Below are 25526 nucleotides of genomic sequence, written 5' to 3' on the forward strand. Positions count from 1 at the left end.
TACGAAAACACACGTTTTATTGTATTAATAACAAAACAAAAATGTTAAAAAGAAATAGTTTGCATAACAAAAAAAGGTAAGAAAAGCAAATTCTCAAGTCACAGAGTAGTTAGAAAACCATTGGCAGGAAGAATCCAGTTTAGCAGGCGCTTCCTGAAAGACAAAAAGACATTTCATTAAAAACATGACAATCACACAGAGTCATGGCATTAAAGAGTTAAAAATATTTACCTTTACATGAACAAAATTTGACTTTTTTTTTTTATTTATTATTAAAAGTTTTCTATGCTTTACAATAGGAATTATAAGAAATAGCCTCAAAACCAGCCTGTTGCCGGCATCACCAGCACAAGTAACAAGATAGATCTCTGGTGCCAAAGACCAATCAAAGGGCAGGAACTTTACCTGGACGTATCAGCTGCTGCTCTTGTGCTCGATTACGGCGCCTGAGAAAAAAATAAATATAAAAGTCACTTAAGGACACAAAACACTAAGAATTACTGAATAGAGGTCCAGTCACTAAGTTTGGGTCAGTGTTATTATCCCTGATCTTACTAAAAGGAACAGTATACTTGAACATGGATTTTGTTTACAAATCACTATTATCCATTCCCCAGTTTTGCACAACCAACACGGTTATATTAATATGCTTTTACCTCTGATTTCCTGTATTTGAGCACCTGCAGACTGCACCTTAACTTAGTGCTTGTTTCCCCCCCCCCACACCCCCTTTTACAATTTAGTATTTTAGCTAAATAGTGCTGCCGTTATTCTCTACAGGAGTGAGCACAAAGTTAGCTATATGTCACACATGGACTAGCACTGTCTGACTGTGCACAATAGTGTTTTTTGTTTTAGTATTGTGCATCTATTTACTGAGATAAGGGGCAGCCTGCAGGGGCATAGAAACAGAATATCGTAGAGTTTATAAAGTATATTAATATAACAATGCTGGTTTTTCAAAGCTAGGGAAATGGGTAGTAACTAGTAAGTGATTATCTTTTTAAACAAAAAAAAAAAAAAAACTATGCCCCTTAAAATGGACGTTTGCCCTAATTTTCTCTCTCCTTTATTTTGTTCCAATGATCCATTTTTACCTACTTTAGTAGTTTATTATATAGTTTGCAAATACCTCCTTTACATTTGTGTCAGCATTTGGAAACACATTAAGAGAAAAACTTTTACAGTATAATGTCCCTTTAACAAATGAGGCAGCTGCTCAGACCACTTAAAATCATAGAAACATTCCACAGGTCCATAAAAGGGGCATATTATTTTAATTTATATCACTGGTTTTCAAACCTGTCCTCGGGCCTCCCTAACAGGCCAGATATTTATGATATCTGAACTGGAGCATAGCCGAATAGTAAACATGGTTATTAACCTGTTCTCACCGAAGGTAATCATAAAAAACCTTGCCTGTTAGGGAGGCCTGAAGACCAGTGATCTATATGAAGCAGACACTCTTTTCTTTCTTATTGTGCTAATAATTACAACCTTTAAAAAGACAGAACACCCAACATTCTTCTTTTAGTATTCAGATATAGCATAATTTACTTATCTAATTTGCTTATACCTAGATTTAGAGTTTTGCGTTAGAAGGGGTGCGTTAGCTACGCGTGTTTTTTTCCCCCCGCACCTTTTAAACAACGCTGGTATTGAGAGTTCTCTGAAGGGCTGCGTTAGGCTCCAAAAAGGGAGCGTACAGGCATATTTACCGCCACCTCAACTCTCAATACCAGCGTGCTTACGGACGCGGCCAGTTTAAAAAACGTGCTCATGCACGATTCCCCCATAGGAAACAATGGGGCAGTTTGAGCTGAAAAAAAAAACCTAACCTGCAAAAAAGCAGCGTTCAGCTCTTAACGCAGCCCCATTGTTTCCTATGGGGAAACACTTCCTAACACCTAACACCCTAACATGAACCCCGAGTCTAAACACCCCTAACCTTACACTTATTAACCCCTAATCTGCCGCCCTCGCTATCGCTGACCCCTGCATTTTATTATTAACCCCTAATCTGCCGCTCCGTACACCGCCGCAACCTACATTATAGCTATGTACCCCTAATATGCTGCCCCTAACACCGCTGACCCCTATATTATATTTATTAACCCCTAATCTGCCCCCCCCAACGTCGCCGCTACGTTACCTACACTTATTAACCCCTAATCTGCCGACCGGACCTCGCCGCCACTATAATAAATGTATTAACCCCTAAACCGCCGCACTCCCGCCTCACAAACCCTATAATAAATAGTATTAACCCCTAATCTGCCCTCCCTAACTTCGCTGACACCTAACTTCAAGTATTAACCCCGAATCTGCTGACCGGACCTCGCCGCTACTATAATAAATGTATTAACCCCTAAAGATAAGTCTAACCCTAACCCCCCCTTAAGTTAAATATAATTTTTATCTAACAAAATAAATTAACTCTAATTAAATAAATTAATCCTATTTAAAGCTAAATACTTACCTGTAAAATAAACTCTAATATAGCTACAATATAACGAATAATTATATTGTAGCTATTTTAGGATTTATATTTATTTTACAGGCAACTTTGTATTTATTTTAACTAGTTACAATAGCTATTAAATAGTTAATAACTATTTAATAGCTACCTAGTTAAAATAATTACAAAATTACCTGTAAAATAAATCCTAACCTAAGTTACAATTAAACCTAACACTACACTATCAATAAATTAATTAAATAAACTACCTACAATTAAATCAACTAAACTACAAAAAAAAAAAAAGGATTACAAGAATTTTAAACTAATTACACCTACTCTAAGCCCCCTAAAAAAATAAAGCCCCCCAAAATAAAAAAAATGCCCTACCCTATTCTAAAATAAAACTTTTACAGCTCTTTTACCTTGCCAGCCCTTAAAAGGGCCTTTTCCGGGGCATGCCCCAAAGAATTCTGCTCTTTTGCCTGAAAAAAAAACCAAAAAAAAAAAACCAACACTATACCCCCCCACAGACCCCTAATCTAGCCCAAACCCCCCTTAAAAAACCTAACACTAAGCCCCTAAAGATCTCCCTACCTTATCTTCACCACGCCGGGTATCACCGATCCATCCAGAAGAGGCTCTGAAGTCTTCCTCCTATCCAGCAAGAAGAGGACATACGGACCGGTAGACATGTTCATCCAGGCGGTGTCTTCTATCTTCATCCTTCCGGTGCGGAGCGGGACCATCTTGAAGCAGCCGACACGGATCCATCCTCTTCTTCCGGCGACTCCCGACGAATGAAGGTTCCTTTAAGGGACGTCATCCAAGATGGCGTCCCTCGAATTCCGATTGGCTGATAGAATCCTAATTAAGGTAGGAGAAATCTGATTGAGCTTGCATTCTATTGGCTGTTCCGATCAGCCAATAGAATGCAAGCTCAATCTGATTGGCTGATTGGATCAGCCAATCGGATTGAACTTGAATCTGATTAGCTGATTCAATCAGCCAATCAGATTTTTCCTACCTTAATTCCGATTGGCTGATAGAATCCTATCAGCCAATCGGAATTCGAGGGACGCCATCTTGGATGACGTCCCTTAAAAGGAACCTTCATTCGTCGGGAGGAGGATAGATCCGCGTCGGCTGCTTCAAGATTGTCCCGCTCCACGCCGGAAGGATGAAGAGAGAAGCCGCCGCCTGGATGAACATGTCTACCGGTCCTGATGTCCTCTTCTTGCCGGATAGGAGGAAGACTTCGGAGCCTCTTCTGGACGGATCGGCGATACCCGGCGTGGTGAAGATAAGGTAGGGAGATCTTCAGAGGCTTAGTGTTAGGTTTTTTAAGGGGGGTTTGGGTTAGATTAGGGGGTATGTGGGTGGTGGGTTGTAATTTGGGGGGGGGGGTATTTTATGTTTGTTTTTTTTACAGGCAAAAGAGCAGAATTCTTTGGGGCATGCCCAGCAAAAGGCCCTTTTAAGGGCTGGTAAGGTAAAGGAGCTGTAAAAGTTTTATTTTAGAATAGGGTAGGGCATTTTTTTATTTTGGGGCTTTGTTATTTTTTAGGGGGCTTAGAGTAGGTGTAATTAGTTTAAAATTCTTGTAATTTTTTTATTTTTTGCAATTTAGTTTAGTTGATTTAATTGTAGGTAGTTTAATTAATTTATTGATAGTGTAGTGTTAGGTGTATTTGTAACTTAGGTTAGGATTTATTTTACAGGTAATTTTGTAATTATTTTAACTAGGTAGCTATTAAATAGTTATTGACTATTTAATAGCTATTGTACCTAGTTAAAATAAATACAAAGTTGCCTGTAAAATAAATATAAATCCTAAAATAGCTACAATATAATTATTCGTTATATTGTAGCTATATTCGGGTTTATTTTACAGGTAAGTATTTAGCTTTAAATAGAATTAGTTAATTTAATTAGAGTTAATTTATTTTGTTAGATAAAAATTATATTTAACTTAGGGGGGTGTTAGGGTTATGGTTAGACTTAGCTTTAGGGGTTAATACATTTATTATAGTAGCGGCGAGGTCCGGTCGGCAGATTAGGGGTTAATACTTGAAGTTAGGTGTCGGCGAGGTTAGGGAGGGCAGATTAGGGGTTAATACTATTTATTATAGGGTTTGCGAGGCGGGAGTGAGGCGGTTTAGGGGTTAATACATTTATTATAGTGGCGGCGAGGTCCGGTCGGCAGATTAGGGGTTAATAAGTGTAGGTAAGGTAGCGGCGACGTTGGGGGGGGCAATAAATATAAAGGTCGGCGATGTTAGGGGCAGCAGATTAGGGGTACATAGGGATAATGTAGGTTGCGGCGGTGTGCGGTCGGCAGATTAGGGGTTAAAAAATTTAATTATATTGGCGGCGATGTGGGGGGACCTCGGTTTAGGGGTACATAGGTAGTTTATGGGTGTTAGTGTACTTTAGAGCACAGTAGTTAAGAGCTTTATGAACCAGCAATAGCCCAGAAAGCTCTTAACTCCTGACTTTTTTCTGCGGCTGGAGTCTTGTCATTAGAGTTCCAACGCTCACTTCAGCCAAGACTCAATACCAGTGTTAGAAAAATCCCATTGAAAAGATAGGTCGCGGCTGGAAAGTGAGCGTTGGACCCTTTCTTGACTGACTCTAAATACCAGCGGGCGGCCAAAACCAGCGTTAGGACGGCTAACGCAGAACTCTAAATCTAGGCGTTAGTATTTTGTTATCCTTTGTGGAAAAGCATACCAAAGAAGCCTCTGGACTATCTGCCGATTGGTGGCCTCACATCTATAACTCTGGTCATTGGCTTACCAATGTGTTCAGCTATCTCACCCTAGTGCATTGCTGCTCCTTCAAGGGAGTATACCAAGAGAATGATAACTTAATAGAAGTGAACTGAAAAGTTGCTTAATGATTCAAATAGAGCATAGTTTTTTAAAGAAAATTGTGTTTCACGTCCCTTTAAGGCTCAAACATTTGATATTGAGAGCAGGTTTTACATTTCTGGCACTTAAAAAAGTTGGCGTTCGAACAAGAGGGGGGGTGCAAAGGGAACAAACAGTTTGTCACTTACTCATTTTGGTTGAATTTGCATCTGCATTTTCCACCTAAAAAATAAATAAAAAATATATGGTTACATCTGAGATAATTCCCCCATTAAACTAGATCAATGGTGAGCAGATCCAAGGAGTGAGGAACCTATGGCTTCCTGTATAGGACTCTTGGTTCTCACCGATGAGCGCTACATTTATACAATAGAACTTACTCATTAGAATGATAATGCCCATGGCGCACAGCACTCCTGCCACAATAAGGCCACCAATTTTGAGTGATTTATAATCTATAAGAACAAAACAAAGATTTTAGAATTGACCATGTAATGCTACAAGGTGCCCATTGCCAATATACGGTACAGAAGGGGATATTAAGATCACAACAGAGTGATATAATTTATGTTTGGGCAAAGGTTTTAAAATAGGATACTGGCAAAGCCCTATAGAAGGTCCATTCAGATTATTTTTGCACAGTAAAAAAAATTCAATTTTTTTTTATAAATTAATTAATATAATATATCTATTTATAAAATATTTTACCAGGAAGGATACATTGAGATTTCTCTCATTTTCAAGTATGTCCTGGGACCACAAAACATTGCATTGATACAATAAAATTCAAAAACAATAAAACACAATATATGCAATATTTTTACATAGAACAGGTAAGAAATAACATAATTTATGTAAGAACTTACCTGATAAATTCATTTCTTTCATATTAGCAAGAGTCCATGAGCTAGTGACGTATGGGATATACATTCCTACCAGGAGGGGCAAAGTTTCCCAAACCTTAAAATGCCTATAAATACACCCCTCACCACACCCACAAATCAGTTTAACGAATAGCCAAGAAGTGGGGTGATAAGAAAAAAGTGCGAAAGCATAAAAAATAAGGAATTGGAATAATTGTGCTTTATACAAAAAAAATCATAACCACCACAAAAAAGGGTGGGCCTCATGGACTCTTGCTAATATGAAAGAAATGAATTTATCAGGTAAGTTCTTACATAAATTATGTTTTCTTTCATGTAATTAGCAAGAGTCCATGAGCTAGTGACGTATGGGATAATTAATACCCAAGATGTGGATCTTTCCACGCAAGAGTCACTAGAGAGGGAGGGATAAAATAAAGACAGCCAATTCCTGCTGAAAATAATCCACACCCAAAATAAAGTTTAATAAAAAACATAAGCAGAAGATTCAAACTGAAACCGCTGCCTGAAGTACTTTTCTACCAAAAACTGCTTCAGAAGAAGAAAACACATCAAAATGGTAGAATTTAGTAAAAGTATGCAAAGATGACCAAGTTGCTGCTTTGCAAATCTGATCAACCGAAGCTTCATTCCTAAACGCCCAGGAAGTAGAAAAACTGACCTAGTAGAATGAGCTGTAATCCTATGAGGCGGAGTTTTACCCGACTCGACATAGGCATGATGAATTAAAGATTTCAACCAAGATGCCAAAGAAATGGCAGAAGCTTTCTGACCTTTTCTAGAACCGGAAAAGATGACAAATAGACTAGAAGTCTTTCGGAAAGACTTAGTAGCTTCAACATAATATTTCAAAGTTCTAACAACATCCAAAGAATGCAATGATTTCTCCTTAGAATTAGGACATAATGAAGGAACCACAATTTCTCTACTAATGTTGTTAGAATTCACAACCTTAGGTAAAAATTCAAAAGAAGTTCGCAACACCGCCTTATCCTGATGAAAAATCAGAAAAGGAGACTCACAAGAAAGAGCAGATAATTTCAGAGACTCTTCTGGCAGAAGAGATGGCCAAAAGAAACAAAACTTTCCAAAAAAGAAGTTTAATGTCCAATGAATGCATGGGTTCAAAAGGAGGAGCTAGAAGAGCCCCCAGAACCAAAATCAAACTCCAAGGAGGAGAAATTGACTTAATGACAGGTTTTATACGAACCAAGTCTTGTACAAAACAATGAAAATCAGGAAGATTAGCAATCTTTCTGTGAAAAAGAACAGAAAGAGCAGAGATTTGTCCTGTCAAGGAACTTGCGGACAAACCGTTATCTAAACCATCCTGAAGAAACTGTAAAATTCTCGGAATTCTAAAAGAATGCCAGGAAAAATAATGAGAAGACACCAAGAAATATAAGTCTTCCAGACTCTATAATATATCTCTCTAGATACAGATTTATGAGCCTGTAACATAGTATTAATCACAGAGTCAGAGAAACCTCTTTGACCAAGAATCAAGCGTTCAATCTCCATACCTTTAAATTTAAGGATTTGAGATCCTGATGGAAAAAAAAGGACCTTGCGACAGAAGGTCTGGTCTTAACGGAAGAGTCCACGGTTGGCAAGAGGCCATCCGAACAAGATCCGTATACCAAAACCTGTGAGGCCATGCTGGAGCTACCAGCAGAACAAACAGAATCTTGGAGATTACTCTTGGAAGAAGAACTAGAGGCGGAAAGATATAGGCAGGATGATACTTCCAAGGAAGAGATAATGCATTCACTGCCTCCGCCTGAGGATCCCGGGATCTGAACAGATACCTGGGAAGTTTCTTATTTAGATGAGAAGCCATCAGATCTATTTCTGGAAGTTCCCACATTTGAACAATCTGAAGAAATACCTCTGGGTGAAGAGACCATTCGCCCGGATGTAACGTTTTGGCGACTGAGATAATCCGCTTCCCAATTGTCTATACCTGGGAAATGAACCGCAGAGATTAGACAGGAGCTGGATTCTGCCCAAACCAGAATTAGAGATACTTCTTTCATAGCCAGAGGACTGTGAGTCCCTCCTTGATGATTGATGTATGCCACAGTTGTGACATTGTCTGTCTGAAAACAAATGAACGACTCTCTCTTCAGAAGAGGCCAAGACTGAAGATGTCTGAAAATTGCACGGAGTTCCAAAATATTGATCGTAATCTCACCTCCTGAGATTCCCAAACCCCTTGTGCTGTCAGAGACCCCCACACAGCTCCCCAACCTGTAAGACTTGCATCTGTTGAAATTACAGTCCAGGTCGGAAGAACAAAGAAGCCCCCTGAACTAAACGATGGTGATCTGTCCACCACGTCAGAGAGTGTCGTACAATCGGTTTTAAAGATATTAATTGAGATATCTTTGTGTAATCCCAGCACCATTGGTTCAGCATACAGAGCTGGAGAGGTTGCATGTGAAAATGAGCAAAGGAGATCGCGTCCGATGCAGCAGTCATAAGACCTAAAATTTCCATGCATAAGGCAACCAAAGGGAATGATTGTGACTGAAGGTTTTGACAAGCTGATATCAATGTTAGACGTCTCTTGTCCGAAAAAGACACAGTCATGGACACTGAATCTATCTGGAAACCTAAAGAGGTTACCCTTGTCTGAGGAATCAATGAACTTTTTGGTAAATTGATCCTTCAACCATGATCTTGAAGAAACAACACAAGTCAATTCGTATGAGATTCTGCTAAATGTGAAGACTGAGCAAGTACCAAGATATCGTCCAAATAAGGAAATACCAATACCCCGTTTTCTGAATACAGACAGAAGGGCACCGAGAACCTTTGTAAAAATTCTTGGAGCTGATGCTAGGCCAAACGGTAGAGCCACAAACTGGTAATGCTTGTCTAGAAAAGAGAATCTCAGAAACTAAAAGTGATCTGGATGAATCTGAATATGCAGATATGCATCCTGTAAATCTAATGCAGACATATAATGCCCTTGCTGAACAAAAGGCAGGATAGTCCTTACAGTTACCATCTTGAATGTTGGTATCCTTACATAACTATTCAATATTGACAGATCCGGAACTGGTCTGAAGGATTTGACCTTCTTTGGTACAATAAAGAGATTGAATAAAACCCCAGCCCCTGTTCCAGAACTGGAACTGGCATAATTACTCCAGCCAACTCTAGATCTGAAACACATTTCAGAAATGCTTGAGTCTTTGCTGGGTTTACTGGGACACTGGAAAGAAAAAAATCTCTTTGCAGGAGGCCTTAACTTGAAGCCAATTCTGTACCCTTCTGAAACAATGTTCTGAAAAACAGAGATTGTGAACAGAATTGATCCAAATTTCTTTTGAAAAAAACGTAATCTGCCCCGTACCAGCTGAGCTGGAATGAGGGCCGCACCTTCATGTGGAATTAGGAGCTGGCTTGGGTTTCTATAAGGCTTGGATATATTCCAAACTGGAGAAGGTTTCCAAACTGATACCGCTCCTGAGGATGAAGGATCAGGATTTTGTTCCTTGTTGTGATGAAAGGAACGAAAACGATTATTAGACCTAAATTCACCTTTAGATTTTTTATCCTGTGGTAAAAAAGTTCCCTTCCCTCCAGTAACAGTTGAGATAAAAGAATCCAACTGAGAACCGAATGATTTATTACCCTGGAAAGAAAGGGATAGCAAAGATGACTTAGAAGACATATCAGCATTCCAAGTTTTAAGCCATAAAGCTCTTCTAGCTAAAATAGCTAGAGACATATACCTGACATCAACTCTAATGATATCAAAGATGGCATCACAAATAAAATAATTAGCATGTTATAGAAATGCAAATGATAATTATGATCTGTTATTTGTTGCGCTAAAGCTTCTAACCAAAAAAGTTGAAGCTGCAGCAACATCCGCTAAGGATATAGCAGGAGTAGAGACAGCCCCATCAATCTTAGGGATTTTGTCCCAAAACTCTAATCTGTCAGATGGCACAGGATATAATGGCTTAAAACGTTTTAGAAGGAGTAGTAAATTAATTACCCAAAATATTCCATTCCCTGGAAATTACTTCAGAAATAGCATCAGGGACAGGAAACACTTCTGGAATAACTACAGGAGATTTAGAAACCTTATTTAAACGTTTAGATTTAGTATCAAGAGGACCAGAATCCTCAATTTCTAATGCAATTAATACTTCTTTAAGTAAAGAACGAATAATTCCATCTTGAACAAATACGAAGATTTATCAGCATCAACCTCTGAGACAGAAACCTCTGAACCAGAAGAACCATTATCAGTATCAGAATGATGATGTTCATTTAAAATTTCATCTGAAAAAAGAGAAATTTTAAAAGACTTTTATGTATACTAGAAGGAGAAATAACAGACATAGCCTTCTTAATGGATTTAGAAACAAAATCTCTTATGTTATCAGGAACACTCTGAGTATTAGATGTTGACGAAACAGCAACAGGTAATGTAACAGTACTAAAGGAAATTTTATCTGCATTAACAAGTTTGTCATGACATTCAATACAAACAACAGCTGGAGGGACAGATACCAAAAGTTTATATCAGATACACTTAGCTTTGGTAGCTCCAGCACCGGGCAGCGATTTTCCTGAAGTATCTTCTGACTCAGTTGCAACGTGGAACATCTTGCAATATGTAATAGAAAAAAACATATAAAGCAAAATAGATCAAATTCCTTAAATGACAGTTTCAGGAATGGGAAAAAACTGCCAGTGAACAAACTTCTAGCAACCAGAAGCAATAAATAATGAGACTTAAATAATGTGGAGACAAAAGTGACGCCCATATTTTTTTAGCGCCAAATAAGACGCCCACATTATTTGGCGCCTAAATGCTTTTGGCGCCAAAAATGACGCCATATCCGTAACGCCGACACTTTTGACGCAAAAAAAAAAAAACGTCAAAAATGACGCAACTTCCAGCGAGACGTAGGACGCCAGAAACAGAAAAAAAAAATTTGCGCCAAAAACGTCCGCGCCAAGAATGACGCAATAAAATGAAGCATTTTCAGCCCCCGCGAGCCTAACAGCCCACAGGAAAAAAGTCAAATTTTTTTAAGGTAAGAAAAAAATGATTGATTCGAATGCATTATCCCAAATATGAAACTGACTGTCTGAAAATAAGGTATGTTGAACATCCTGAGTCAAGGCAAATAAATGTTTGAATACATATATTTAGAACTTTATAAAAAAGTGCCCAACCATAGCTTAGAGTGTCACAGAAAATAAGACTTACTTACCCCAGGACACTCATCTACATATAGCAGATAGCCAAACCAGTACTGAAACGAGAATCAGTAGAGGTAATGGTATATAAGAGTATATCGTCGATCTGAAAAGGGAGGTAAGAGATGAATCTCTACGACCGATAACAGAGAACCTATGAAATAGACCCCGTAGAAGGAGATCATTGCATTCAAATAGGTAATACTCTCCTCACATCCCTCTGACATTCACTGCACGCTGAGAGGAAAACCGGGCTCCAACCTGCTGCGGAGCGCATATCAACGTAGAATCTAGCACAAACTTACTTCACCACCTCCATAGGAGGCAAAGTTTGTAAAACTGATTTGTGGGTGTGGTGAGGGGTGTATTTATAGGCATTTTAAGGTTTGGGAAACTTTGCCCCTCCTGGTAGGAATGTACATCCCATACGTCACTAGCTCATGGACTCTTGCTAATTACATGAAAGAAATATAAATCAACCATGACAGGTGCATTCTGTTTTGAGATATGTAGAGAGGGATCTCTTAAAGGATTTTAGACTTGGGGAAGGTTTGAAAGTGTGCGGGAGGTCATTCCATAACCGTGGCGCTCTGTAGGAAAAGGAGGATCGAGCTGCTTTCTTTTTGTATGGAGGCAAACTAAATAATGTGTTTGTACTGGATCGGAGGTGGGAACAGCCGGGGAGAGCATTCTGCTCAGGTAGGGTGGGAGCTTCCCAGAAAAGCTTTTAAACACAAGGCAGGAAAGATGGAGGGAGCGTCTGGATTCCAGCGACAGCCAGTTTAGTTCCTTTAGCATGTCACAATGGTGGGTCCTGTAGTTACATTATAGCACAAAGCGGCAGAACGAGTTTTACAATGTATTAAGTTTATTAAGGTGAGTTTGCGGTGCAGGTGCATATACTACATCCCCATAATCCACAATAGGCATCAGCATTTGCTGTACAATCTTTTCCTTTACTGTAGGGCTGAGGCAAGATTTGTGTCTGTATAGGGCACCAAGTTTTGGATAAAGTTAAGATGCAAGTTTTTCTATGTGGAGGACAAAAGATAGATTAGGGTCTAACATACCCAAGTATTTGAAAGAGTGGACTGCGGTCAGTGTGCAATTGGATTTTGTTTTGATGCGTAGATGGGAATTTTGTAATTTGTGAATTTTAGGTCCCGTTCCAAAGATCATTGTGACAGTTTTGTCAGTGTTTAGGAAGAGTTTGTTTTTTGAGATCCACTTTTCTACCTCTGTGAACTGGTCTTGGAGCACTGCTTCAAGCTGCGGCAGATCGGATTTGTTTGCATAGATTACCGTGTTGTCTGTGTACAGTTGAGGTTATGCAGACATTGGGCAGATCATTTATAAATAATGTGAATAGGAGGGGGCCGAGAATGGAACCTTGGGGGAACATCACACGTGACTGGGAGAGGGAGGAAGTCACTGTTAGAAATGGAGACATATTGTAATCGATCTGATACATATGATTTAAACCAGGTTAAAGGACGATCATCAATACCAGAGTTTTTTTTTAGTTTGAGCAGTAGTATGTTGTGGTCTACTGTGTCAAAAGCCTTTGCAAAATTTGGATGTCGTTGCAAACTTTTAGGAGGGCAGTTGTAGTGGAGTGATTCGGGCGAAAACCTGATTGATCAGGGGTCAGATAGTTAGAAAGTTGGTAATACTCAGATAATTGCGTATAGATGCATTTTTCTAAGATTTTTAACAATACTGGGAGCAATGATATAGGGCAATAGTTAGAAACTAAAAGTTAACTCCCCACTTTTATGAATAGGCACTACTCTTGCAGTTTTCCAGAGTTTGGGTATGTATCCAGACATCAAGGATTCGTTAATTAGGGTTGTGACAGACTTAGCAATTGCCGGCGCACTGATCTTCAACAGCATTACTGGGATTTGATCAGGTCCAGACTGGTTTTTCATTTTTAGATTAATAAGGCGTTTAAGGACATTGATGGGTATAGGTCTAAAATTGAACTTCTCTATATTTGGTCTTTGCTGTTTTAGTGGGGCCTGATCCACATTTCTAGTGTCAGGATGCGTGCCATTTATTAGTTTGTCAATCAGGGTGGTGGAGCATCCTACAAAATAATTGTTTAAGGCATTTGCTACTTCTAAGGGGAGTTACAGGTTTTGGTTATCTACATTGACAGTGGAGAGTTGGGAGTGGATTGGTGGATTTTGTAAGTTATTAATGAGTTTCCAAAACTTTCTAGGGTTAGATATGTTATTGTTCAAATTTTCCACAGAAATATTGGGCCTTGGCCAATTTTGTTTGTTTAGTGCATACATTTCGCCATTGTCTATATACACAGTGATCGTTCATAGAGCCAGTATGCTTGAACTTTGACCACAATGAATCCCAAAGCTGGTACATTTGAATGAGGTCAGCTGTGATCCAATTTAAGTGTGCTCCTTTTACTCTCACCTTACGCAGCGGGGCATATATATATATATATTATCAGAACGTTACGTTTTTTTTTTTCTATAAAGGATAGAGATAGATATATATATATATATATATATATATATATATATATATATATATATATATATATATATATATATATATATATATATATATATATATATCCTTTAAATATTAAGTGAGAATTACCATTAGAAAAACAAAACGTAACGTTCTGATAATATACTTTACGCAACATCTTTCCAACTCTGGAGCCTATTTTTATCTCTCCAGAAGCGCTACAGGCAATTAGCGTGTTTAATGCTCAAATCTGTTGATAATGCCTTGCTGGAACAGTGAGCCGGGTCAGGGCCACTCCCCCTTTTATTTTTTTAAAAGCCTGTAACTACACAGGCTGAAGAGCAATAAGTGATTATTCTTTATTTAAATGTGAATTTAAATAGCTTCTATTTAACAGCCACCAATAAACAAAGAACAGTAACAGAAGGGAGTTAAACTGCAGATGTAAAACAGACATTATATTATACTTGTCAGTTTTGGGATATGGTTAAACATAAGGTGGTGTGTGTGTGTGTGTGTGTGTGTGTGTGTGTGTGTGTGTGTGTGTATGTGTGTGTGTATGTGTGTCTATTTTTGGTCCCAGTCTGGTGCCGATTTCAGTTTCAAGTAGGTGGAGCAAAAGGAAAAAACGTGGCCAAAGGGGGGGTGTTTAACTTCAAGGGACACTGAACACATTTGTTCTTCCGTGATTCAGATAGAGCATAACATTTTAAGCAACTTTCTAATTTACTCCTATTATCAAATTTTCTTTATTCTCTTGGTATCTTTATTTGAAATGCAAGAATGTATGTTTAGATGCCGGCCCATTTTTGGTGAACAACCTGGGTTGTCCTTGCCGATTGGTGGATAAATTCATCCACCAATAAAAAATAAAAAAATAAAAAAAAATAAAAAAAAGTGCTGTCCAGTCTTTTCAAATAAAGATAGCAAGAGAACGAAGAAAAAAATAAATGAGAAATTAGAGTAAATTAGAAAGTGGCTTAAAATTGCATGCTCTATCTGAATCACGAAAGAACAAATTTGGTTTCAATATCCCTTTCAGGAAATTTTCTATTAAAATAACTTTTATAGGATGTTTGAGTAAGGTTTTTTTTTTTTTTTCATGTGACCGGTTTTGTGTATTTAACTCTTAAAAGTTTAATAATGGTAATAATGGTTAAGTCTATACTGGAGACTTCACAAGCCTGACCCTGGTACATTATGCATAACACTTCTTCTGCTGAGGCTGTTAAGTTGAGAGATTTAAAGAGAGATTTTTTCTTATAAAGTGGTGGTTTAAATTATTTTAATACATCATTTTTTTTTTTTTTTTTTTTTTTTTTTTTTTTTTATTTTTTTTTACATTTTAACATTTGCAATGTATAGGCTCAAACTTTTACGAAAGGTTATTAAATGCCTCCATGTGTTTATTGGTGAATGTTGTAGAAAAATTAAATAAAAAAAAGATTGTGATCAACCTAGAGCTTTTAGAATTCCTGCTATATCCCATAAATATTTAAAATGCGTTTTATGTCAATAGGAACAGATCAACAGATTAAAATTGTAAGACACTTACCATAATAGAACTGCTTGTTCACTAAAATAAAACAAAATTACAATTAAACTGTTGTTAAATTGTCACGCATTAGTCAATAGGATGTAGATACACACACTTCAAAAATACAGTTGTGATAATAGGATGTGTCTACAGTTACTCACTTTCTGAGGGATCCACCGCTTGCAGAAAAGGAAACGCTGCAAAGATAACAGGAACTTTTTACAACCAAAACAGAGCACTGAGATACACAGGAATGTTTTAACTAATTTTTTTTTAATAATTTCTATAATCTCTGCAACAAAAATAGTAAACAAATATTCACTAAACACATGATACAGTAATAAAATACAAATTAAAAAGGGACAATATACTGTAGAATTTGTTACCCTTTAATGAGGTTGCAATAACTGGCTATACCAGCTACAGAGTATGGGGTCACAGTTGGTCAATGGGATATGGTCATTTCAGTTACCCCCCTCACTTAAAAAGGATATTAAATGTCTGTTTCATTGTTGCCATAAAATAAGGACTAAGCAGTGGCGGGTTCTGCTTGATGAATAATTTATAATTTCAGTGATTTCTATTATTTTAAATGGATTTTACCATTTACTAACTTCATTAGTTCCAGTGTCCATTATTTCCTGTCACAGCCCTACAAGGGGGCGGGGTCTCTGCAGTAAGGCACATTTAGCTTGATCTAATAAATCCTCTGGAGTAACTTGAGCTGGTTTAATATTCAGATAATGCTTGAGAGTAAAGCGTTTGTGGCAGAATGCAAATTAAGGTCAACAGATGTCAAATCTCATCTTACTGAGGGTAGTGGCTACAATTATAAATTCGTAGGTAGTGGCTACAATTATAAATTCTAAGTGCACATTTTGCAAGATAATTAGTTCTTCAATTAAATAGTAGCAACACAAAGTGCTGGTCTCTATACAAAACAAAGCATCCAGATAAGTGAGAAAAAAAAAAAAAAAAAAAAGTCTGACCGGTTTCAGTCTTGGTGACCGTAATCATAGACCTAATTAGGTTTAAAAAACACAATCTCATTGGCTGTTAGTTAATAGGATACAAATTAACTCCTAGCATGCCGGATTTAACAGCTGTTTGATATATTCATATGGAGAATTTAACCAATTGTATAACCTGGAATACTAAAGCTTTTAACTTTGGAACAAACGATAAACTTGTAATGTGGAGAGTATACAAAGAGAACAAGAGACCTTAAAGATAGTGGAGTTACATAGTGCCTCCTGAAAGCTTATATTTTAAGTAAAGTAAAATAAACCTAAATAGCACTATTATTATGTGACCACTTATATCTATATTAACATCATGTGTACAGTGATCCATGTGCCAATATGGCAAGATGTGGTATAAGAATATCCTGAGTATCAGCCTTATAAGGGAATAGCCATATCCAAATGTATGTGTATATATATATATATATATATATATATATATATATATATATATATATATATATATATATATATATATATATATATATATATATATATATATATATATATATATATACACACACACAATACGATATGGAAAAATCTTGGTTCCCTATATCGGGCTGCCATGTTCTAATTCAACAAACTGTACCATAACCAAATCCCAGGGTCAACAAATAATTAACTGGTCATTACCCTGACTCCGGCCTAACAGGCCACAGTATTGTGGCTGCCAGTAGGAAAGGAGAGAACCTATATTTAAGTAATGCCTAACCCTCCAGTCAATACAGGCAAAGATCAGAGGGTCAAATTTATACTGGGAACGAGTCTGGGACAGTGGGCACTAAACCTCCTTACAGCCCCGGACATCATTTCTGCCAATAATTGATATGAAACTCGAAGTTGAATCCTCTAGGTAGCAAGCTACCCAGTTTGTAAATCCAAAAGACCTCCTGTCTACTCAGGATCTTCAACTAATCTCCACCTCTAGGTGGTCTCACTATCTGTTCTATAGCCTGCCATCTAAAAGGACCCCACATTTCCATTGTGTGTTTCAATAAAGTGTTTAGACAAGGCCGAGCATGGTCTTTCACTAGAGATGTATGAAAGGTGCTCCTTTATTCTGGTACCCAACATATTGCCTGTTGCAGATAGTACAGAAGATCAAGTAGACCACAAACCTGCTAGTAAAGTTGATGCAACCCCTTGTTTCATATTCTACCAGACTATCTGCTGAGTGGAATTTGTCTGTAACAACCACATGGTCACAGGAACTGCAAGATCTCTTGCCACACCTGAAGGTGCCTTTATGACGTAGCCATGAGCAGGCCAAATTTTCCTCTTTCATGAGACTAGGAGACAGGAGGTTTCCCAACGACAGATTTTTCCTATATATGAACCTACAGCCCTTCTCTACATATTGCCTCAACTTGGTGTCCCACATTAATATAGGTAGATTTCTGTTGATGATGTAACACACTTCCTTATATTGGTTAGAAAAAGCAGTTACACAAGTGGGACCCTTCTTATCACTCTGTCCTTGTTGCTTTCCATATGTTGAGCAGTCCGATTTTCTACCCTTTACCAGACTACCTCTGTCAATCTTCTGTACTTGGGCAAAGGCTCCCCTCACTAGTCGCCTAGGGTAACCCCTCTAATGTAACCATCTTGTCAGATCCCCACTCTAAGGAAATCCCTTTCTAAAATTTTGTTTTATATGAATAAATTGGCCATTTACAATACCCCCAAACACATGTCTGGGGTGACTGCTTCTAGCATGCAAAAGGGAGTTACCTGTTAAGGGTTTCCTATACAGAGAGTGGAAATGACTCTTGCCTGAGTCTCAGATATGAGAGTTATATCCAAGAAGTTGATTGTCTTCTTATTCCATTCATAAGTGAAACTAATCTCCACGTCATTATCGTTTAAATAACTGACAAAAGTTCCAGCTGAGTCTTGGTCACCAGACGACCAAGATATCATCAATATATCTTGCATAGCTTATAATCTGGGTGATGAAGGCATTGCCATCTCCATAGACGTGGAACAGCTCCCACCACCCCATGAAGAGGGTTTTTTTTTTCACTTGGCTGGATGCTTTGTATAGAGACCAGCACTTACTTTGTGTTGCTACTATTTTAATTGAAGAATAAAGTTTAATCTTTTAGTCTACTTCGTTGTGGGGCTGAACAGTTTTTGGAGTGCATATCCATTTGTTTCTTAAATCTATCAAGGAGCACTGGGGGCTCCTGCATTATCCATAACATTGGCACGCCCCCCGAGCCAGGTGCCATTGGCTGAGCTGTACATAGGAGTTGCCTGTCAAGTCTCACATCACATCTGGATGGATACCGCTGACACTGGGGAAATCTAACAGGGATCAAGCTGGCTGCAAGCTGCATTAGGAGCGGGACTGCGTCCATCTAAAGCTCTTCAGTGCTAGAGCTTCTGGATTTCAGAATGGACATTGCAGCTGGTGAGTGCTGGTGTAGCCACTTGCGAAGTGGACACTACTCTTATTAATATTGATGCTTATCCCGTTTACCTCCACCTGGAGACACATACAATAATATATAGGGGTAGTTGAGACATCCCTGGCCCCCTAGACGGACTGAATTTTTGCTATAGACGTAGGAGGTGGATGACCCCAAAACCCACTTCAGTAACTTGTCTTACATTGGTGGTAAAGCACGGACTCCCTGTCACAACGTGACACAATATACACGTTTCAATACAGGCTTTCCCTGAAGGGTAATTTTCCGATATTTTTTAAAACAATTAGTTGTTTGTGGGGAGGGTTATTGCTATTTTAGTTTACTTTGATTTAACATATTTAGTTTTACTAAACGAGTACCGTTTTTAACCCCTTTAACAAATGTCACTTAAAAGGGACAATATACACTCCTTTTCTTTGCATAAATGTTTTGTAGAGGATCTATTTATATAGCCCATAAAGTTTTTTTTTTCTTGTTTTTTTTAAAAGTATAGTTTTGCTTATTTTTTAAAGAAGATTGCTCGGAGTTGCAGACTCTTAACCAAGCCCCAAAGTTTTAGGAGAATACTGTCAGATACCAACTCCAGCTTACTCCTGTATGTGTAAAGGGTCTTTTCATATGCAAAAGAAGGGATAGTCTTATTTCCCACTTGCAGTGGGTTTTCCAGCTACCTTTTCAACAGAGCTAAACTTAGAGCTTCTAAGTAAGTTTTTAAACAGTTTTATACTGGATTTTTAGATCAGCATCTGTGCATCTTATTCTTTAGATTAGTGTCTATTACATGCAGTTATATGAAAATTGGTGTTTAGTGTCCCTTTAATACTGCACTGCCAAGTAGAGAAATTAAACTGCAAATTTTAAAGAAAATAATAATAATAATAATAAACCAGTATATAATCTATACATCTGATTAAAATAAGCTCTTAATATTCTACTAGCAAAGAAAAATGTAACACGTTATAGTGGTCAGTTATAAGATGTTTTTGTTCTGCAGAACACAGTGCAGTCAGACATTTGCTTCACAAGAGAGCTCTTTATAGCAGAAGCAACAGGATAGGTTAGCTCTGCACAACCACACTGCAGTTTATTTTTCCCTCTTTTTAAACTAGCTCTGGTTTATACAGTTTAAAAGACAACCAACACAACTTGTCCTAAGATTTATTTAAAGATCACTTTGAATCATAACAAATAATTGCTTTAATAAGTTTAAAGGCTACAACACATTTTAAACCTTCAACAAACAAAATCAGCCTCCCGCAACCATTCCATGACTTTTCTAGTGCTGGGCTTCTATATTCCACTAAAATAACTTCAAAATACTGTGGCACAGGATCTTCATATGGCTGAACACAACAACTACTTTAACAACCCACTTAAAGGGACATTAAACACTAAATAAAATGTTAGATAGAATGATTCATTCAAAAGAATGATAGTCCAAAAAAAAAAAAAAAATCTACGTTATTCTCAAAGTTTCATAAGCTGTTTAAATACTAAATAGAATAAGTGTAAAGTAACAATAGGAGTTGCCACGTTGTAACTTAGGTTACCTTCTCTGCTGTGGCCAATTAGGTCACTAGAGTGTGCAGCCAATGGCTGTCTAAAAGGAACTGAAAATTAATAAATAGTACAGTGAATATATATATATATATATATATATATATATATATATATATATATATATATATATATACACACTTTTTTTTTTTAAATGACCATCTCAATGTGTTTAATGTCCCTTTAACACAATCTCAATATAATATAATGCAACGAAAAGCAAACCCGGAACTTGGCACAGGTTGGTTACTTACAAGTCACCATAAGAAAAGCAGCAATGACCATCTCCTGCATTTTGATCCTTGTGGATATTAACCTGCTGAGAAAAGTAACAAAAAGGTATAAGCAGCTGCTCCTTTTATAGGCTACATTATACTTTACACATTAGCCAGTAAATATGAAAGACATCTGCATTCTAGAAACCCAATGAAAGGAATTTAATTGTAACCGGATCTGTAGAATTTCAAGAACGACGACGACGACAACTCAAAGCAACGAAACACAAAACCTGATGGAACCATTTTGTTATAAAAAGAGTTTGTGCTCAAACAGTATTTAGATAACATGGTATCTAGAAAACATTTAGGGCTAGATTTATTAAGCCCCTACGGCAGCAAGTTCTCTCAAGAACTTGCTCGCCAGGATTTATTAAGCAGCGGTCACCAGACCGCTGCTTCCCTAACATCTACGCCACCTCTATTGTGGCGAAATTCAACCTCCTCGGTCGAGTCCGACCGAGGAGATTGACAGCTCTTGCCCACACGTGATTGGCTGTGCGCGGGCAGGATTGCACGCGAGCGCAAAATTGCGCTCGTGTGCAATGTTAATTACCTGCGGGTAATTTCGCCCCGCCACAGGCGAGCTGAGGCGTAAAGGGGCGCGTATACGCACCCCTGTACGCCTCAGCGTTGATAAATCTAGCCCTTAGTATGTGACAGCATTTTCAGTGTGGTTATCAGATGAGCAAATCAGTGCAAGTTACAATGTTTTGGCAAAATTTGTATGAAACCAGAAATGTTTAGTTTACTGTAAGAAAAGAAAAAAAAAATTAAAATATGACTTATGAAATGTAACAGTTGGTTTAAAAACAGTATTTAACATGCAAGGGTGGATCTCAGACTTCAGTGTAAAATTTGAATTTTTAACATTTCCTTTTTAATATTATTCTAAGGAATCTAAACAATTTTATTTACAAGAAATTTCTGTCTTGTCATAAAAGAACGTACCAGATTAGTATGAAATCTTATTCGAGTAACACTGAATCTTGGCTGGGCAATTTGTTTCCAATTATCTGATTTGCCTGCTTGAGTGTATTAAATGGTTTACAAGTTACTTATTTTTAAATTTAGTATTGGATTTTGCCTGTGGTATCCCCAGCAAAACTGGTCTAAAGAAAAGCTGCCTAAAACAGCCATGAACTTTTTAGCGCCGTTGTGACGTTCTCTTCCGTTCAAACCGCGATGGGATTAGTGCCGTTAGGACGAAATAGAATGTCCTAACCGTTTGGCTGTCCTGAAGCCAACAGCGCTTCCAGGATGCTATTGCGGTCTGGAGGGCGTGCCTAGCGTCATATGGATGCCCCCATGACTCGATCCCATCATTGAAATCTCGCGATCGCGTGCAAGATTGTGGGATTTCAATTTGACAAATTAACCCTGTCAAAGGGTTAAAATATTAAATTGTACTGGGTTTTTGTTTACGAAGATAAAAAAAAAAAAAAAAAAAAAAGTGTGTGTGCACGAGTACACAGAAAGTGAAGAATAAGGAGAGCTAATTTCCCTACAAGCTCAATCCATTTTAATGAGTTGTGGCTTCAATGAACGAAACCAGCTATTTTATATATAAAAACCAAAGAAGCAATTTTTTGTCACATGTCACAAAATACTGTACACTCTTTAAAGCCAAGAGATATTCTATGAATAAATAAAGAATGGTAAGGTTGCACACTAATATTTAAGGCAGTTTTATTAGAACCCCTTTATAGTAACTAACTACATATATAGTATAAGAGGTTCACATCTAATACTAACAAAACAAGCTGATACAAGACAGCGTTATTTAATTGCATAACTGATGTACGGTTCAGAGACAAGATAAACACACCCTATTCAGTCATATTGTCATTTACCGATTATTGCTAGAGGCGCTAATCCTACATTATTCCTGTTTATGAAACAGACACTGCACCTTGCAGGCACCAAATACGCTGTATAATTCCTGCATTTTAACTATTTGTGTCCTGCAGAGGCCTGAGATGCACTGACTTGGGAGAGATTATTAATGTGAGATTTTTCAAGGCATTTTTGACAATGAATATTGTTGTTAATTAGAACTAAACAAATTATACAAAACACAATATTACTTAGTTTTAAAACTGACAAATTCCAAAGTTTTTCAATTCATCTGTCCCCTGTATTATGTGACAGACTTTAGCCAATCACAGACTCATATGCATATACTTTGAACTACTGTGCACATACTCAATAGGAACTGGTGCCTCAAAATGTGCCAACAAAAAGACTGCACAATGTGAAGAGTAAATTAGAAAGGTTTTTTTTTGTTGTTTTTTTTACTTACTGTCTCTTAAATTCACAATTATAGCAAAACTAAATTTAAAAAAAAAAAAAAAGGACCAAACAGTAGAAAACCATAATCAATAAATGGACAATAAAGTTACAATGTTATAGAACTTAGTTTGAATTTGGAGTAGTAGATTGGCTGACATTTATCAGAAAACAATCACAAAATGCATACACGTATATCCTGTGAATCTTGCACATGCGCAGTAGGGGCACATTTAGATAATGGAAGTGAATTGGAAAATTGTGTATCATGATGGTTTAATTTTGACTCGACTGTAACCTGTATGAAAAGGGCAGAATGTAATAAAGTAGGTATTTGCTGACTAGCTATTTTTTTTTTCAAGCTATTGAAAAATCAGTTGCAGTAAAAAGGATATTAAATTTGTTTAAAAAACAAAAGGGATGTGAAGCCCCAATGTTTTCTTCTTTCATGACTCAGATGGAGCAGTAATTTTAAACAACTTTTTAGTTTACTTCTAATAATTTTTCTCCAGCTCTTGTTATTTGTTGACAAGCAGGGATGTAAGCTTAGGAGCCAGCCCATTTCTGGAGCACGATATGGCAGCAGTTTTGCAGGATTGTTATCCATTAGCAAGAGCACTAGAGGGCAGAACTATATCCAGCCATGTAGTGCTCCAGATGCCTACCTATGTACCTCTACAACACAGAATATCATGGGAATAAAGAATTGGGACTTTTTTTTTTTTTTAAATGTTCTGTCCGAATCACAAAAGAAAATGTTTGTTTCATAGCCCTTCAAGACTTGGCTGATATGTAAATCCTACAGCGGCACAACAGGAATGTATGGCTGATATGTAAATCCTACAGCGGCACAACAGGAATGTATGGCTGATATGTAAATCCTACAGCGGCACAACAGGAATGTATTGTAATTACTGTCCCTATAGGTGATATTCTGCTTCAGTAATGCAGCTTTTCTAGTCTTCAGATCAGAGGTGATATGACATGGGGTCCCTTAGTAAATGTTTTCCAAAATCATCTGTTGCCTTCTGGGATTCAAAGTTTGGGACATTATGAAAATTTATTTTACACAAAGTGCTTTGGATCATACCCAGGAGTTTGTTTCTATCTGTACGTGCCCTGGCAAACGGCTATTACAAGATGGCAAATTATTTACATTACTATTTAAAAAGGGACAGTCAACACCAGATTTTTTTTTTTTTTTTTTTTAAACAAGTAGATAATTCCTAATTACTTATTCCTCAGTTTTGCATAACCAACCGTTATTATAATACACATTTTACCTCTGTAATTACCTTGTATCTAAGCATCTGCAGACTGCCCCCTTATTTCAGTTCTTTTGACAGACCTGTATTTTAGTTAATCAGTGCTCACTCCTCTGTAAATTCACGTGCATGAGCTCAATGTTATCTATATGAAACACATGAACTAACGCTCTCTAATGGTGAAAAACTGTCAAAATGCATTTAAATTAGAGGCGGCCTTCAAGGTCTAAGAAATTAGCATATGAACCTCCTAGGTTTAGCTTTAAACTAAGAATACCAAGAGAACAAAGCAAAATTGGGGATAAGTAAATTGGTTTAAAATTACAGGCCCTATCTGAATAATGAAAGCTTTTTTGGACTTAACCGTCCCTTTAATGTAAAGTTTTCTTCACAGCTTGTGGTTTACTCAAAGTATTGCGCTGTGTGTATTTTTGTCACAAGGTAAAGCTAAGAGGAAGGAACAGAACATGAGCAAGCCATGCCCGTCCTTGGCAAGAAACTGCTCTCATGCAGCGTACACCTTAACAGAAGGTTAGACAGGGGTGTTGGGAAAATGTTGCGTGTAGGTGCTGGCTTTAGCCATTAGGTAAAAACTGCCAGTTCTGCTTAGGTGACTCACAAAGTGATGAATGGAATGTGCACTGCAGTGTTTGCAGAGGTTTTTTTTTTTTTTTTTTTAAATAAATACACATAATTTCATGCGGCTGACCCAAAAGTATATTTCCCAATTTAAAGAAAAGAAAAAAAAAAAAAGAGTGTACAGCAAAAATACCTCTGGCCCAGAGAAGCTTTTACAATCATTTGTGTCATGATTGCTCCAGCGCCGAGAATCAACGGACAGCTACCATACCATTGAAACACCTGGTCGGTTTATCAGCCACCATTGATCCCATTTGCATTACGGAAAAATTATAAATATAATGTATCATTCTTTGTGGTATATATTACTCTAGTTTTGGGCCTTCATATCTAAATAGCTTACTCTGACACTTAGTGTTGGTGTATTCTACTTCTTTGTGCATATAATATATATAATTTTTTTTTTTTTTTATCCCTCAAGCCCTTCCTTATGCTCAGAGCTCTTGCAGTCAACTACAAAGAGTCACTACTTTGCAAATTCATGGTAACCAACTTCTTTGAAGTTTAGTTGTGCAACAGTAATGAAAGGTTTAGACCCCTCTGGAACCACCACGGTGAGCAGTAACG

At 37.4% G+C, this 25526-nt stretch overlaps 1 protein-coding gene across 1 annotated transcript in view; it reads right to left on the reverse strand.

Moving 5' to 3' along the window:
* Positions 1-25526, reverse strand: part of FXYD3 (FXYD domain containing ion transport regulator 3) — a 36573-nt gene continuing 11047 nt past the window's right edge. Inside the window, exons 2-8 of the mRNA XM_053690143.1 lie at positions 20746-20810; positions 15639-15674; positions 15496-15516; positions 5712-5786; positions 5520-5553; positions 406-446; positions 1-153 (exon numbers count right to left, since the gene is read on the reverse strand). Of these exons, the coding sequence (XP_053546118.1) occupies positions 140-153; positions 406-446; positions 5520-5553; positions 5712-5786; positions 15496-15516; positions 15639-15674; positions 20746-20785 (261 nt within the window). The 5' untranslated portion in view covers positions 20786-20810 and the 3' untranslated portion in view covers positions 1-139. The remainder of the gene's footprint in view (positions 154-405; positions 447-5519; positions 5554-5711; positions 5787-15495; positions 15517-15638; positions 15675-20745; positions 20811-25526) is intronic.

The sequence above is a fragment of the Bombina bombina genome, chromosome 8, assembly GCF_027579735.1.
Source record: "Bombina bombina isolate aBomBom1 chromosome 8, aBomBom1.pri, whole genome shotgun sequence".
Taxonomy (NCBI): Eukaryota; Metazoa; Chordata; class Amphibia; order Anura; family Bombinatoridae; genus Bombina; species Bombina bombina.